This window comes from Electrona antarctica (genome assembly GCF_951216825.1).
Source record: "Electrona antarctica genome assembly, chromosome: 21".
Classification (NCBI taxonomy): domain Eukaryota; kingdom Metazoa; phylum Chordata; class Actinopteri; order Myctophiformes; family Myctophidae; genus Electrona; species Electrona antarctica.
The window spans coordinates 35,276,509-35,293,216 of NC_136802.1; the positions used below are offsets into that span (position 1 = coordinate 35,276,509).

Genomic DNA, 16,708 nt, shown 5'->3' on the forward strand with positions numbered 1-16,708 from the left:
ATGCTTTTGTGTGACGCAGTAGTATGATCAAGTATAGGGCTTTAATTTACCCCCAAAAAAGAAAGAATATATCGTCACTGTTCCTGAAAAAAATATATTTTTCATTTCATTTCCTTTTTTTATCCCACGATTTTGCAACCCATTTTTTCACCCAGTGTCAATCTAATGTAATCCTGGGCGCTACACCTCCTCTGCCAACCTGGGGAGGGCAGTGGACTGACGTCATGCCACAGGCCCAAAAGCTCAAGGAATAGGGTTTAACCTGTGATGTCATGCCCTACTTTTTATTTGTTTTTGCGAACGCAGTGATTGCGAACGCAGTGAGCATTTACTATGAGACCCAGCAGATCATGTCTGTCTGTGTGTCTGTCTGTCACACTGTAACACCACCCGCCCACCACCAGAGGGCGCAACTGTATCACACACAAAAACACCACACGGACGCACGCACGCACGCACGCACGCACGCACGCACACACACACAAAACTTAACTTAAAAAAAACTTGACTTAAAAAAAAAACTTAAAAAGGAAAAACTTTAAAAGGAAAAACTTACAAAAAACGTAACTAAAAAAAAACTTAACTTAAAAAAAACACTTAAAAAGGAAAAACTTTAAAAGGAAAAACCTTAAAAAATTACGTAATTTATTCTAATTGTTGTTTTTGCAATTTACGAGCTGCGTTCGCTTCCCGCGTTCGCGCGTCTTACTTGTTTATCTATTCACTTTAAGGTCCATAGAATTAGAGGCCTGCTCTGCCAGAAACATCAAAAAAAGTTATGGCCATTTTTGTATACCACACCATAGAAGGTGGCCTAAGGGTTAGAAGAGCGCCCTTGTTGCCGAAAGGTTGCCGGTTCGATTCCCCGGACGGGCAGGAAAAATCGGGGTGGGGAAGTGATTGTCATCCCTCACCCAACACCGCTGAAGTGCCCCTGAGCAAGGCACTGAACCCCCAATGGCTCCCCCTGGAGCTGCCTAGTGGCCAACAGTATAAGACTGTGGTTGTACTGGTCAGCTCCCATAGTTTTAATGTGTGTGTGTGTGTGTGTGTGTGTGTGTCTGTGTGTTTCTATGTGCAGGGCGTTGCTGAAAATGAGCACTTGTGCTCAGCTACTACCCTGGGTAAATAAAGGATATAAAAAAAAAGAAAAAAAGAAAAGATATCCAATATAAGGCAACGTTCTCCAAATGTAATCATGCTTTAAGTAGCAATTTAAGTGACAATTGTGACATGTCAAACTAGGGGGTTTTCATGATTCTGAATCCATTCCAGCATTAGTTTTGCACGAAAAACACTCCTTGGCCACTTGCAAAAATGTGCCCAAATGTGATGACCTCATCACATTTGTGCTGACCTCATCACATTTGTGATGACGGTTATGGCTGTTTTTAGGCAAAGGAGTGTTTTTCGTGCAAAACTAATGCTTGGAATGGATTCAGAATCATGAAAACCCCCTGTTTGACATGTCACAATTGTCACATGCTACTTAATTTTGCCTTATATTGGTTGTCCATAGAGCACCGAAGTCCTGACGTCACTGTCAGTAGAGGGCACCAGTCCACAGGTTTGTGTACTTTTTATTTGCATTGATATCCCCATAGGGGGATTTTAGATCTCTTCATATAAGAACTGTGTTTGAAAAATAAACCGATCATCCCAGCCTTTTCACTCATATGGATATGAAGCATCGACTGAAGGTGGAAATGTACAAATATACCCCAAAGAGTAACATAATATGCGCTAGAAACAAGTCAAACAACCAGAGACTACATTTCTGGGTAGGCGGGGTGGCTGCAGCTGTCCGTCGTACAACATAAACTGACATGTTAATTACGTTTTTTTAATTTATTTGTATTGATATTTAATGTTTTGTGGTTAGTACAAGTCGAGTCACCGCCAGCTGAGCTTACGTCAACGAGGAATCTCAGGAATGCAATGTGTTGACAGCTGGGCGTGACATTGCTTTCATATGTAGTTTCAAGGCAAATTAATTCCATTTTCTCCAGAAACTGGCTGTATCAAATATGAATGGACATCATTAATGACCCCCCCCCCCCCCCCCACCCCCTGACAGAAAGGCCGGGCTGATCGGTTTATTTTTCAAACACAGTTCTTATATGAAGCGACCTAAAATCCCCCTATGGGGATTTCAATGCAAATAAAAAAATACATGAACCTGTGTACTGGCGCCCTCTACTGAAAGTGACGTCGGACTTCGGTGCTCTATGGTGTGGTATACAAAAATGACATAACTTTTTTTCGCAACGTTTCCGGCAGAGCAGGCCTCTCATTCTGTGGACCTTAATGACCAAGTGAATAGAAAGAAATCACTCCTGTGTGATGTGAGGGGCGCTAATATATTAAAGTTTATTTCCCCTCCATCAGGGGCACCAGCTGGCCAGGGGGAGGTAGTTTAGAGACCAGGATTTACTGCATGATTTTTGTGAGGGTACCTACCCTATAGGGGACACGGGGAGAACACGCAAACTCCACACAGAAAGGCCCCTTTCGCCAACCCCGCCTCGGGTATGGGCACTGATGGGCGCGGAGGTATTTTTCATTTTCCTGAAAAATGAACATTTTGGAGTTAAATGGTTTCGCAGAGATGTGGACACAAAAGGTTTCTTTTTGGGAACTCCTTCTGTATAGTGTAAGGAAGGGAAGCTCTTAAAACGCTGTCAGCATTCAGCAGTGTCAAAGTCATGCCACATTGAGCTGCTCCACGTGATTACACCCACATTAATTTCCTATTAGTGTCAGCGGAAAAGTGGTTAAGGAGACATCCTATCGCAGGTTGGAGTGGGGGGGGGGGGGGAAGCACTTTGCTGAGCCTTAACCCATTTAGAACTGAGTTAAAAACATTCACTTTGAAAGAATACGTATTCAAAGATTTGCGCCACATTTTTACGATTTTTCTAAAATAGCAGACCTACAAGCTCGTAGCGCGCCACTCGGTGGCGCGCTATGAGCTTGTAGATCTGCTATTTTTCAATAGCTAAATTATAACATAATGTTTAAAACACCAAGGGGTTCCCGCCCAAAATGGGTTAAAAAAACGTCATATTTATTTTCCTAATAAAGTTGTCCTTTTTTTTGTTATCAGATATACAGTCTCACAGCGCGTCAATTCGTGCCACACACTGCAAGCTTATCTGGAATTTTTTAACATAAAAAAAAAAAAAAAAACTCGAAACTGAATTATTTTGATTTTCAAAAAAATCTCTTCTGGGGGTTCCTTCCTTGGCACAACACGTCTGCAGATGAGGTTCTGCGGTCAAAATTATGTAATTTTAATAAGAGAATGTGATTTACCTTCCTGTTCTGTCCGGTGTGTTCCTCCAGGTACCAGATCCACACGGGCCTCCAGCACTCCATCATCCGCGCCACGCAGCCCAACTGCCTGCCCCTGGAGAACGTCACGCTGCCCCAGAAGCTGAGGGAGGCGGGGCTACGCCACGCACATGGTGGGCAAGTGGCACCTGGGCTTCTACAAGCGCGGCTGCATGCCCACGCAGCGCGGCTTCGACACCTTCTTCGGCTCGCTGCTCGGCAGCGGCGACTACTACAGCCACTACAAGTGCGAGGGGGCGGGCATGTGCGGCTACGACCTCTACGAGGGCGAGGATGGCGGCGTGGGAGCAGGACCGCGGCCAGTACTCCACCCTGATGTTCACGCAGAAGGCCGTGGGCATCCTGGCCAGCCACGACCCGCGCACGCCACTCTTCCTCTACCTGGCCTATCAGGCTGTCCATTCGCCGCTGCAGGTACCGTACAACACCTGTTGTAGTATGTACATTTTGGCCATTTGAAAATAGCAGATCTACAAGCTTGCAGGTGTTGCATTGCGATGCACTGTGAGCTTGTAGATCTGCTATTTTAAAAAAGATTTTGAGTGGTGCAACCACTCCAAGGAACAGCAATGTCCCTATGTCCTAACCTATGTCCCGATGTTTAGAGTACCAATAGGGGGTGCTGTTTGCACCACTCGCTTCAGACTGGTCTGATTTTTTTATACATTTGAAAACTTTAAACGGGACATTCTGCATAATGGGTACTTTTACTTTTCGTACTTTAAGTGCATTCTGACCACAATACTTTTGTACTTTCACTCGAGTACATTCTGAATCCCGGGTCTTTTACATGTAACAGTGTACTTCTACATTGCAGTTTTGTAGTCCAAAAAGTGAGTACTTAACACCGCTGGCTGAGAGAGAGAGAGAGAGAGAGAGAGAGAGAGAGGAGAGAGAGAGAGAGAGAGAGAGAGAGAGAGAGAGAGAGAGAGAGGAGAGAGAGAGAGAGAGAGAGAGAGAGAGAGAGAGAGAGAGAGAGAGAGAGAGAGAGAGAGAGAGAGAGAGAGAGAGAGAGAGAGAGAGAGAGAGAGAGAGAGAGAGGTTGAAAACCACTGGTCACGCAAACCAATCTGTTTGCGTGAGGGAGTCTGTCTATGCCACAGTTTGCTCACTCAAAGAAGTGCCACCCCGTGGCTGCATTTGGAACTACACTGCATGACCTAAGTGCATGAAGTGAGTGGAGTGTGTGAAGTGAGTGAGATGCAGGCCTGGAATTTCATCCTTTTAGGGGCAAGGCCACTTGGCCTTTAGTGTGGTCAACTTTTTAAGGGCACAAGGCCAAGTGCCAGGGCATGAAGGCCATCAATTAAAAAATGATTTTCCGATGAACATTGGTTCAGAACAGTGCTTCTTAAATAAATAATCACAGCTTTAAATAACAAAATATAAGTAGCTACTGTTGTAAAATATTGTAAACATGTTTTGGGGACCCAGTCCAGAGATGAAAATCATAATGAAATGGCCTAGGACCCTGTCAGGCTGTCACCCTAGGCTAATTAATATAAATTTAATTTGGGGGTCCTTGAAATTTAAATGGCTGAGGATCATTGGGTTAAACTGAGTTAATTCACATAAAATACAATGACAGCCTACATAACTTTTGAATAAGGGCTTGGTTTAGAAAAGCCTATATTTTGTGCTAAACTAATATATTGAATAACATGGCATTGTAGAGAGGTTAGTGACAGATAAGATAATTTCTCCATTGTGGGGCTGCACCGCTGCAGGACTGAGGACTCTGCAGTAAGTCAACACAACGTGAAAGTGCAGCTTCAAATCAGTTTTTTGTTCTTACCTGGAGACAGTGTGTGCTGTGCACAGGGGAACAATTGTTTAATTATATCCATGGTGTCTTTCTGTCGCTATCCATAATGCGACGCAAAAGTACATTTATGTTTGTTTTGGTGGGCTAGATAGATTCGGTAGATCTCCTCCTTGTATGGACAGCCACGCTGTTTCGCATTAGACAAAAGGAAATCAGCTGGACCATGTCCGACCAACGTTAATACATGTGACGTAGGACCGCCACACTGTCGCAACTGTAGGAAACATTGTTTTGTTTTGAGTGATAGTTGCAGTTTGACCGGATAGCTAGATTAGCTACACTAGTAGGCAGCGTGTGGGCTAAATGCCCTCTGTTTACTCTGTCAGTGCGTGTATGTGTGGCGCGGAGGAGGAGGCGTGCGGGTGTGTGTGTGTGTGTGTGTGTGTATGCGCGCGTCATGACGACCAGCGGCAGCGGGGGTAGTTATTAAGGCAAAGTACCGCAAAATAATCAAACCACTTTGCAAATGGCAACACAACTACAACACAAATTTGTTCTGCGCGGGACGTGAGGGGAACATTGGTTACCGTAATGACTGGAAAATTGCGATAAACGGTAAAATGAACTTCTGTGGGCGCCGGTCGGGGCACCACGGCCACTGTGGCCGTATGGGCATATACTTTTTCGAGGGGCACACGGCCAAAGAGAGGGGCAACGACGGCCATGGCCGCCGTGGCCGCCGTGAAATTCCTGCCCTGGTGAGATGAGAAAAAAAGTGCATGACATCTGACAAACTCAGTTGGCAACAACTGTATATAGTTTTGTTTTGAAGCCCTAAATGGATTAGCTCCAAAGTACAATACTGATCTGCATACAGAGCAGAATATGGACAACACATCTAAAAACCAAAGGAGAATGGGCTTTCTCTGGCTATATCATATTGTCTCTCTTAGGTGGAAACATGTTCAAACTGTTAATTTTCAGGATTCAAAGCAAAAAGTAGCAAAATGAACAAATCTACACACACAAAAAGTTAGAACATGGAGATGAGAGGTGTCTGCCCGTCAGTGACGACATCGTACTGTATAGGTCCCTGCACACAGAGCACGTTTTTCGGATTTTTAGCAGCGTTTCTCCATCGGTTTTCCGAAAAACGCGTCCAGTGTGCAACCACCTTACAGTATGTCTTACTTTGGGGTAAACAGCAGTTGTTTTCTTAACACAATCAGCGCCGGGATTTCTTTCAAAATAGCAGCTCGGGGTGCCGCGCAGATATGGCAGCTTTTACTCTGAAAGCCCCCCCCCTTCCGTTCCGTACAAAAAACGGGATACATAATGTTGCTTGCTTACCTCGCTATGATTACGATAAAGTCGCTGGATAATCCCTCACGTTCATATTTTAAACGAGAGGCAAGTTGAAGTCAGAAATGAAGAGTTTAGTATATCCATCTGGTCAAAACCACGGAGAGCTCCCTAGATTAAGAGATACGAGCCTTTCTTTCTGAGCGGTAAACAGGGAAGTGAATGGCAGCGCGCATGCGCTTAACAGCAAGGAGCATGGTGCAGAATGAAAAAAAAAATCTGAATATTTTTCTTTCGTTTGATATCAATTAAAATGCGCTAGGACGTGTGTACACATCCTCGCAATCCATCGGTTGGATTAGCAAGGACGGCTCCACACGTCCTACGGTTTAAATAGCAGATCTACAAGCTCGTAGCGCGCCACCGAGTGACGCGCTACGAGCTTGTAGATCTGCTATTTTTTAAAAATTGAAGAACCACTGACATAGAAACATAGCTTTTTCAGAAAACTGTCAGGATGTAGAAGACATTTTTAGAATCTGATCTCAGGTCAAAATGGGTTAATGTGCTTTAGGCTATATACATAACGATGACTCCTCTTTCGACAGGTGCCCGCCCGCTACCTGGAGCGCTACAAGAGCATCCCCAACCTGAACCGCCGCAAGTACGCCGCCATGGTGTCCTGCCTGGACGAGGCGGTCCGCAACCTGACGATGGCGCTCAAGCGCTACGGCTACTACGACAACGCCGTGCTGGTGTACTCCTCGGACAACGGCGGCCAGCCGCTGGCGGGGGGCTCCAACTGGCCCCTGAGGGGCTCCAAGGCCACCTACTGGGAGGGGGGCATTCGGGCGGTGGGCTTCGTCCACAGCCCCTTGCTGGTCAACAAGGGGACCAAGTGCCGGTCCCTGGTGCACATCACGGACTGGTTCCCCACCCTGGTGACGCTGGGAGAGGGGACGCTGGACGAGGACCTGAACCTGGACGGGTACGTGTGGACGGACGACTTAGGGATGTGTTGCATGGAGGCACAGTGGCGCAGTCAGTAACACTGTTGCCTCACAGCTAGAAGCTCCTGGGTTCGATTCCCGCTGGGTGCGTGTTCTCTCCTCTGCATCATCAGTGTCCATAACCTAGGTGGGGTTGGCAAAAAGGTGCCCTCACAAAAACATGCAGTAATCCTGGTCTCTAAACCGCCTCCCCCTGGCCAGCCGGGGGTGCATGATGGAGGGGAAAGGAATAACGTGTTCATTCCAAGTGCTACGTCCAAACAGGGAAACTCCCCCTGTCAGGTGAAACGTGCATAGAAGGAAGCATGAGGTCATTCCGTTGCTCTCCCCAGGTTGGAAGAGGGAGTGTAGGGCCCAGGATTACACTAGACAATTGACACTGGGTGAAAGAAAATGGGTTATGTACAATTGTACATTGCTGTTTAACCCATTCTGGACGGGAACCCCTTTTGGTGTTTTAACTAAGCAATATGTTATACTTTAGCTATTGAAAAATAGCAGATCTACAAGCTCGTAGCGCGCCACTGAGTGACGCGCTACGAGCTTGTAGGTCTGCTATTTTTGAAAAATCGTAAACGTTTTTTTTATTTTGACGTCAGGCCTAAATGGGTTTTTAAAAAAAATCTAAAAATGTATTAATTATTCCGACCCATCCCCTAGGTACGATGTGTGGGAGGCCATCAGTGAGGGCCGCCCGTCCCCGCGCCACGACATCCTCCACAACATCGACCCCATCTACACCAAGGCCAAGAACGGCTCGTGGAAGGCGGGCTACGGCTTGTGGAACACGGCGGTGCGCGCCGCGCTGCGCGTGGGACACTGGAAGCTGCTGACCGGAGTGCCGGGCTACAGTGACTGGGTGTGTTATAGGAAACATAATATTAAGTAAAAGGTTTTGTGATAAGGCAGTGGTTTTCAACCTTTTTCATATCAAGGTCCATTATTTATTTGGCATTTGAGCCACAGAAGAATATTTTGTTATCATTGGATACGATTTTGTCCACATTTCCATATGATTTTGTCCACATTTCCATGCTGTATTGATGTGGTACCAACCATACGAGAGATAACAGGAAAACGATCAAAATAACAATTATTTTACATTCTCTAATTGTGTACTTCTTGTAAGTAATGCAGATGTTTAACAAAGATGTAACTCTTGAGAGTGTAAAATGAAACCAAATGGACCCGTAAGGCTGGGGTTCTCAACGTTTTTGGCCGGGGACCCCCGTAAATGCTTTGGCAATGTCTCGGGACCCCCACCCCGCCCCCTCCCGACCCCAATATAAATTGACTGCTACAATAACCTTAACTAGAAAAAGTGCCCTTCCGGGCACAGGTCTCCACCAGGAGGATAGGAGTGTGTGTGATGTTTGGCAAAATGTTTAGGAGGATGTTTATTTTTATTTGTTTTTGCAAAAAATTTCTTCATTTTGTTGAGGAAATGCAGAGCCAGATCACTCATAGCATCTCTGAGGATAGAATTCTGGATGAGCAGGACATGTGCAGCATTTTGTACAAAACGGGCCACTCCTGAAAACTTTGGAAGGCAATCTTAGCCAATCAGTGTACAATCTGAGAAATCCAACAGACTCGTCTTGATCACATGACTACAGAGATCATGTGTACCGATTGCCATTTCTTCATACGCCTTTGATGGCAATTGGATGATTTGAGGCATTTTGTTCCAAAAATGTGTTTTGCAAAAATCAACCTGTTGGTGGCGCTATAACAGGCCAATGTGAAAAGGGTGGGATATATTCCTCAGCCTAGTAAGAAATTGTGTGAAAGATTTCACGTAAATTGCATGCTGCGTTCATGATTTGAGGCTATTGTTCAAAACGGGGCAATCTTGCAAACTGTGAAAGCCAATTATAGCCAATTAGGATGGAATATGAAATATCAGACAGATCCGACTTGAGCACATGACCATAGAGATACTGTGTAACGATTTGTGAGATTTTTGGACAGAATCTGGAGGAGTAATATAAAAAAATGTGTTTTACAAAAGTCGGCCTCCTGGTGGCGCTATAAAAGGCAGATGCGGAAAATGCAGGTCAAAGGTTTGTCCTTGGCCTCTAGGGAGTGTGCATGCAACGTTTCACGCAGATCGGTGCAGTTTTAGGTAAAACATGTGAAAAGCTGCCTCATGGTGGCGCTATAACAGGCCGTTCTGGAAAATGTGGGGCAGAGGTTCATCGTTGGCATCCAGGGAGTGTGTGTGCAAAGTTTGGCATCGACCGGGTTAACGGTGCCGGAGATTAGCTGTACACAGACGGACGGAAGGAAGGACGGACGGACGGACACACACACACACACGGACGGACGGACACACACACACACGGACGGAGTGCAAAACATACTCTCTCCCCATGCCTTCGGCCTGGTGGAGACAATAATAGAGACAATACACCATGAATAAATACTGAAACCACATTAGGGAAGGTGTATGCATGTACTATGTGTAGGCCTACTATGTAAACTCTTCATTTCCATTTTCCAGCCATTCAGCAAAAACAAATCAAAAATTGGAGACCCCCCAAAATAATTTGGCGACCCCCCGAGGGGTCGCGACCCACGGGTTGAGAACCCCTGCCGTAAGGGTTAATTGCCCAGCTCTATTGGCCTTTGTCTTTCACAATAATGTCAGCGTGAACAAAGGAATCGACTGCTAGCCTGAGAGCTATAGGGCTCACCTCCACAGAGGTCCAGCACGAGAAAATGGATACAAAACTCATTCGGATGGAAAGGAATATAATTTCATCTTTTTCTACCCACGCAGGTGCCGCCGCAGACCTTCTCCAACCTGCTGCTGACCAACCGCTGGCACAACGAGCGCGTCAACTGGGACCGCGGCAAGTCCCTGTGGCTGTTCAACATCACGGCGGACCCGTACGAGCGCGTGGACCTGTCCCAGCGGCACCCGCACATCGTCAAGAAGATGCTGATGCGGCTGGCGCAGTACAACCGCACGGCGGTGCCGGTGCGCTACCCGGCCAAGGACCTGCGCTCCAACCCGCAGTACAACGGCGGGGTGTGGGGCCCGTGGTACAAGGAGGAGAGGGACGGGGGGACGGGGATGGAGGAGGAGGAGGAGGAGGACGGGGACAATAACCTGCTCTCCAACCACCTGGCCAAGAGGAGGCGCAAGAAGAAGGCCAAGAAGAGGAAGTTGAAACGGAGGACGGAGGAGCAGGCATAGACATATAAACGTAGACGCCTCTTCCGGGCTCTGGGCCGTCTGTATCTCAACGGAAGGCAAACATGGAGGCAACGGCGATGCGTGATTGCATTAGCAAGCTTTCCCGAGATTCCTTGCGAAACATATAGGGGAAGCAAAACGGTAGAACGGTAGGCCAATCAGAGGCAGCGTGCCTTCAAGATTCCATTTGACTTCCTCCTCCCGTTGCAGACGGGTCGCTACAACGAACTGCAGCAACAAGCTTCTGCTTTTGTTGCCATTTCATTCCTTTAAAGGTTGCAGCAAGTGATATTTTTTATTCTGATAGTAATCGTATAAAGTGTGGGTTCAGTAGCGGGGGTATCGCCCCCGTCTTTCCAGCTTAACCCATTTTGACCTGAGATCAGATTCTAAAAATGTCTTCTACATCCTGACAGTTTTCTGAAAAAGCTATGTTTCTATGTCAGTGGTTCTTCGATTTTTCAATAGCTAAACCATAACATAGTGCTAACACCAAAAGGGGTTCCCGCACAAAATTGGTTAACTCACCAATTTCATCCAGTCTATATCACAATATAGAGCTATTTGACAGTAATTTTTTAACAAAAAAACAATATCACTTATCCTTCCTTTGATGTAGAGTGAAAACAGGAGGGGGGCCTAGTATACGTCCCTGGGGGATTCCGGACAACTAAGTATATAGGGTTTAGATTCTATATGTGTGAAAGACTTCAGAAGACTTTGTCTCAGGGATATTGACGGACGTCCTGCGTCTCAGGAGTGTCTTCTTTCAGACTTTTCTTTTTCCCCCCCAGTTGGTTTCAGCTGGATGCTTGTTTTCTTCATGGACTTGGAGGCATTACCAGAAGAGGTGCCCCCTCCCCAGAACACCTCCTAGGACGAGACCCACTTCAGTACCGACACTGCTGCCGTGCCCCGACGTGACGAATGACACTTTTTTTTTTCACTGCACGGTACCACCTTATCCCATTTAGACCTGACGTCGAAATTTAAAAAATGTCTTTTCTGAAAAAAACATGTTTCTATGTCAGTTGTTCTCAAACATATTCATGTCAAGGAACCCCAAATATATATACGACATTGGCCGCTGACCCCCATCTGAAAATATGTAGTTCCAAGGACCTCTCAGTACCAAAGATTTGAGTTAAAAACTCGCTCTGAAAGAACATATATTCAAAGATTTCAGGCACATTTTCACGATTTCACAAAAATAGCAGACCTACAAGCTCGTAGCGCGCCACTCTGTGGCACGCTATGAGCTTGTAGATCTGCTATTTTTCAATAGCTAAAGCATAACATAATGCTAACACCAAAAGGGGTTCCCGCCCAAAATGGGTTAAATCCACCCTGCTTGCTTGGAGTTATTTCCAGATTGTGAAAATAGCCGATCTACAAGCTCACAACGCCCTGCGACGCAAGCTGTTGTGAGCCTGTAGATCGGCTATTTGCCTCTTTCTAATTATTTGACAATTTGGCCAATGTTTGACCAGTTGTTATAGTATACTGTAGTTTGTTGATTACGTTTGATGCAGTAATGGTCTGTTTTCATATCCATCCTTAAATTGTCACTTTACTGTCATCTGGGGACCCCCAAAAATCATCTGGGTACAGACAGCCCCTGGGGGTTCTACATGAAATATTGGCTACTGTACTTTTGCCCCAAAAGAAAACCTAAAAAGGCAAGTACTGTAGAGTGGAGTTGATTTGGGACCATTCAGTGGAGAAGTGCCATTATTAAGACAACTCAAAATGAATGTTCGGGGCATTTAAAGAATGTTTTATTTTTCTAGATTGTATTGCATGCTTGAACTCTGGTGACTTTTGGATTGTTTCATAGATTTATTATAAGTACACAGAGAGAGAGATAGAAATGCATAATCTCACCAGACAGCGCTGTGTAGTTCGGCGTGAAAATAAAAATAAAAAAGAATCAAAGAAAACATAGTTCTATGATATTTTATAGCTGTGGATTGAAGTGTTTTGGCATCTTCAAAACAGATGTAGGATTTATGTGATGTAACGATTGCTGTGTGATTTACTTTAGGTTTCATGAGCACAGCCTGTGTGTGTTTTTATAATAATAATAAGACTGTTGTTGCTACTTTTAGAGCTGTCTGGTCTGGCACCAGGCCAAGCACCATGTAACCGTTCCCAGGTGAGCTTTAGCCCAGACCAAGGACTGTCTAAAGAGGATGAGACGCGAAGACCGTACGGGCGACGCCATGTTGCTTATGGTGCTCCATGGAAGGAAAGAAACATGCGCAGTTGAGACCAAGGAAGCTGAACGCGGAAGTGTTGGCTGCATATAGCCCATTGCGCATGTTTCTTTCCTTCCAAAGCAACATGGCGTCGCCCGTACGGTCTTCGCGTCTCGTCCTTCTTAGACTGTCCTTGGCCCAGACCCGGAAACAAGCTTATAGCCAAGACATGCCCTATACATGCCTGCCTCTGATAGGGTTTCTGCCAGAAAGGGGGCAGAGCCAGGTTCAAATCACATCCCAAACTGTACTGGAACGACTTTGATAGCTCAATAAAATGTGATCTTCTTGGGAACATAGAACCCACTATGTTTCCAAAATCACAGGTTCAAATGCCGCCACCACAGGTGTAAACATAATTTGAAAATTGCAGATCTACACGCTCACAATGTGTCGCATCGCAAGCTTGTAGATCAAACTAGTAACTAAAGCTGTCAAGTAAATGTAGTGGAGTAAAAGTACATTCTTTTATTTTATTTTATTTTAAAGTTAGGTTGAGGCATAGTGTGTGTGAAGTTAAGCTAAGGTTAAAGTTAGGTTGAGGCATAGTGTTTGTGAAGTTAAGCTTAGGGTTAAAGTTAGGTTGAGGCATAGTGTTTGTGAAGTTAAGCTAAGGTTAAAGTTAGGTTGAGGCATAGTGTTTGTGAAGTTAAGCTTAGGGTTAAAGTTAGGTTGAGGCATAGTGTTTGTGAAGTTAAGCTAAGGTTAAAGTTAGGTTGAGGCATAGTGTTTGTGAAGTTAAGCTAAGGTTAAAGTTAGGTTGAGGCATAGTGTTTGTGAAGTTAAGCTTAGGGTTAAAGTTAGGTTGAGGCATAGTGTTTGTGAAGTTAAGCTAAGGTTAAAGTTAGGTTGAGGCATAGTGTTTGTGAAGTTAAGCAAAGGTTAAAGTTAGGTTGAGGCATAGTGTTTGTGAAGTTAAGCTTAGGGTTAAAGTTAGGTTCAGGCATAGTTTTACTGAGGTTAAGGTTAGGTTCGGGTTTTGTGAGGTTTAGGTTAGGTTTAGGCATAGTTTTTCTTTCTGAAGTTAAGCTTAGGGTTAAAGTTAGATTGAGGCATATTGCAAAAAGCGCACAGAAGAAGTTGGACACGACGAGGAAGAACAAGGAAGAACTGCCAATCACAGCGACTAACTGGCCAATCACAGGCTTCAAAAGCGGGACTTTACTTGGCTAAGCTGGCTTGGGAATCGTTAGGTCACAGGCCAACCTGAATGTACGTACGACCAACTAACAAAACAAAATAAAAACTCCAGACAGGAATCCCCCTCCTCCGCTTCTTTCTTTCCATCTCCTGCACTCTTTCTGGACTTTGCTTTTATCAGACCCGACTCTCTCGTAATTTTGTCATCATTCTGCGCTTTTGTGACAGGAAAAGTATTTTCACCAGCGGTGGAAAAAGTACTCGAATGATTTACTTAAGTAAAAAGTATCAATACTGCAGTACAAAAATCCTCTTGTTACAAATAAAAGTCTAGAATTCCAAATTTACTAAATTAATTTACAAAAGTATTTGTATCAAAATGTACTTAAGTACCAAAAGTAGAAAGTACTCTGTGCAGAATGTCTCCTTTCAAGTTTTCAAATGTATAAACATAATTTGAAAATTGCAGATCTACAAGCTCACAATGCGTCGCATCGCAAGCTTGTAGATCGGCTATATTCAAATTGCAGACATATATACTGTAGGGCAGAAGTGGGTAATTATTTTGTTTTGAAATAATAATCCAAATCTACAAAGTAACTAGTAACTAAAGCAGTCAAATAAATGTACTCTGTTACTTTACCCCCACCCCCGTGCCTCCGCTGACACGTGGCTGCGTTAGCACTGTTTATTCATGGGAGTACTAAAAAGCTGGCCCAGTGCCATTATAAAGAGCTAAATCCTTTGTTGCCCTCCTTGAAAAATAAACGTTCATCATTCAAGCAGTGGTGGATGAAGAAGGCAGCTCGGAATATTTTTGTTACTTAACCCATTCTGGGCCGGGAACCCCTTTTGGTGTTTTACCCCCTCAGGCCGGGAACCCATTTTGGGGTTCTGTACAGTATGTACAGTATTCAAAAATGTTAAAAATGTGATGCTGCTATATCAATATTTGATGTTTTTCAGAAAACTTAGGTCAGGATTTAGAGGCGTTTTTAGAATCGGCCTTAGGCCTAAATGGGTTGTAAAAAATAATAATATTAATAATAATACTCTGTTACAAGTGGTTCTCAAATTGGATTCTATGGACTCAGGGTTCCTATGGTTTAGGGGGTCTAAATGGACCCTTACAGGTCTGTAACTGACATACAGATCGAACCAAATGGCACCGTTAGGCTCCATTTGGTTCCATTTGATTGGAGAGACCTTGACATCTAAAAGTTTGAGAACCATTGCTCTATACATACAAGTAAAAAGGCCTGGATACAAAAGTATTGGCATCAAACAATTGTTTGCTGCGATGCGTTGTGACCTTGTAGATCTGCTATATCTGCTGTTTAAGGCATGTGCAATACAAGTACAAGTGTTCAAACATGGACTCAAGTAAAGTAAAAGTAGTTACTTTCCACCAGTTTTATTCATGGAAAACACCCTAAAGCTGTCTCCGAGCTGTGATAGGATCTCTATTCTTTGTTGCTGTACTTATAAACATAATAACAAACATACACTCCGTCATGCATAGTAAAAACAAATGTGTAACTATATCAACTGGGTTGGGCCTGCTGAACGCAAGGGTAAATCACAACAGTACTTGTTCATGTAGTACAGTATGCCTCCGTTGGCCTGGCAACCTATGTAAACAATCCCCAAACTCTTAATGTTCACGGTTGGTTGAGGCATGCCGTTGTTCTTGAGGTAAGCCCCACATTAGTTGCTTTTTATTCACAGCAGGCCAATCTGTCACTTTAATGACAAGTAAATGACTGTTAAATGTGCTTTATAGTCGCCCGAAATAGCTTGCAAGCTCACTACTATGGTATTGTTTCTGTTGATGAAACCCGGGTTTTATTTTTCAAGTTCCTTGCAAACTCCTCCTCAAACTCTCCTTGTGCTCTCATAACTACAAGAAGCATAGTAACCACACGAACCCTATAGCTTCCCTACTCTGGTCATGCCATATACTGTAGTAGGCGAACATTCTGTGAAAATATGGGCAAACGTTCAGCGGAGATCGCCGATCTGCAAGCTCACGACGAGCGTGCAGATCGACTATTTCCGGTGAAGAGATTTGGTGAGATCAGGTATAGAAGAAACCTGGGGGCTGGGGGGGGGCACCTGTGATCAAAGTATATCGGGTTTACATTGTTTGTACTTTAACTGTTAACAAGTCATATCCCAGTCTAAACAGGTGCATTATGACAGGGGTTCTCAACCCGTGGGTCGCGACCCCTCGGGAGGTCGCCAAATTATTTTAGGGGGTCCCCAAATTATTTAAAAAAAAGAAAAAGATTTATTTTTTAATTTTATTTTCACTATTTTTCTAAAATAGCAGATCTACAAGCTCGTAGCGCGCCACTCGGTGGCACGCTACGAGCTTGTAGATCTGCTATTTTTCAATAGCTAAATTATAACATAATGCTTAAAACACCAAAAGGGGTTCCCGCCCAAAATGGGTTAAGGTTATTGTAGCAGTCAATTTATATTGGGGGTCGGGAGGGGGCGGGGCGGGGGTCCCGAGACATTGCCAAAGCATTTCCGGGGGTCCCCGGCCAAAAACGTTGAGAACCCCTGCATTCTGACCCTGTTCCCGGTCACAACATCACACCTAGAAACCACTGCGTTTACAGTACTGGTTCTGGTCTGGTTTGGGGACCACCAAGGGGTCCAAATGGACTAG

The 16,708-nt window shown here is 44.7% G+C and overlaps 1 protein-coding gene across 1 annotated transcript in view; it reads left to right on the forward strand.

The window, feature by feature from the left end:
• Positions 1–14,146, forward strand: part of arsj (arylsulfatase family, member J) — a 46,564-nt gene extending 32,418 nt beyond the window's left edge. The window contains 9 exon segments of the mRNA XM_079491533.1: positions 3,346–3,448; positions 3,450–3,629; positions 3,631–3,768; positions 7,030–7,409; positions 8,092–8,290; positions 10,214–12,788; positions 13,018–13,384; positions 13,784–13,839; positions 13,901–14,146. Coding sequence (XP_079347659.1) covers positions 3,346–3,448; positions 3,450–3,629; positions 3,631–3,768; positions 7,030–7,409; positions 8,092–8,290; positions 10,214–10,633 — 1,420 coding nt within the window. The 3' untranslated portion in view covers positions 10,634–12,788; positions 13,018–13,384; positions 13,784–13,839; positions 13,901–14,146.
• Positions 14,147–16,708: the final 2,562 nt, after the last annotated feature.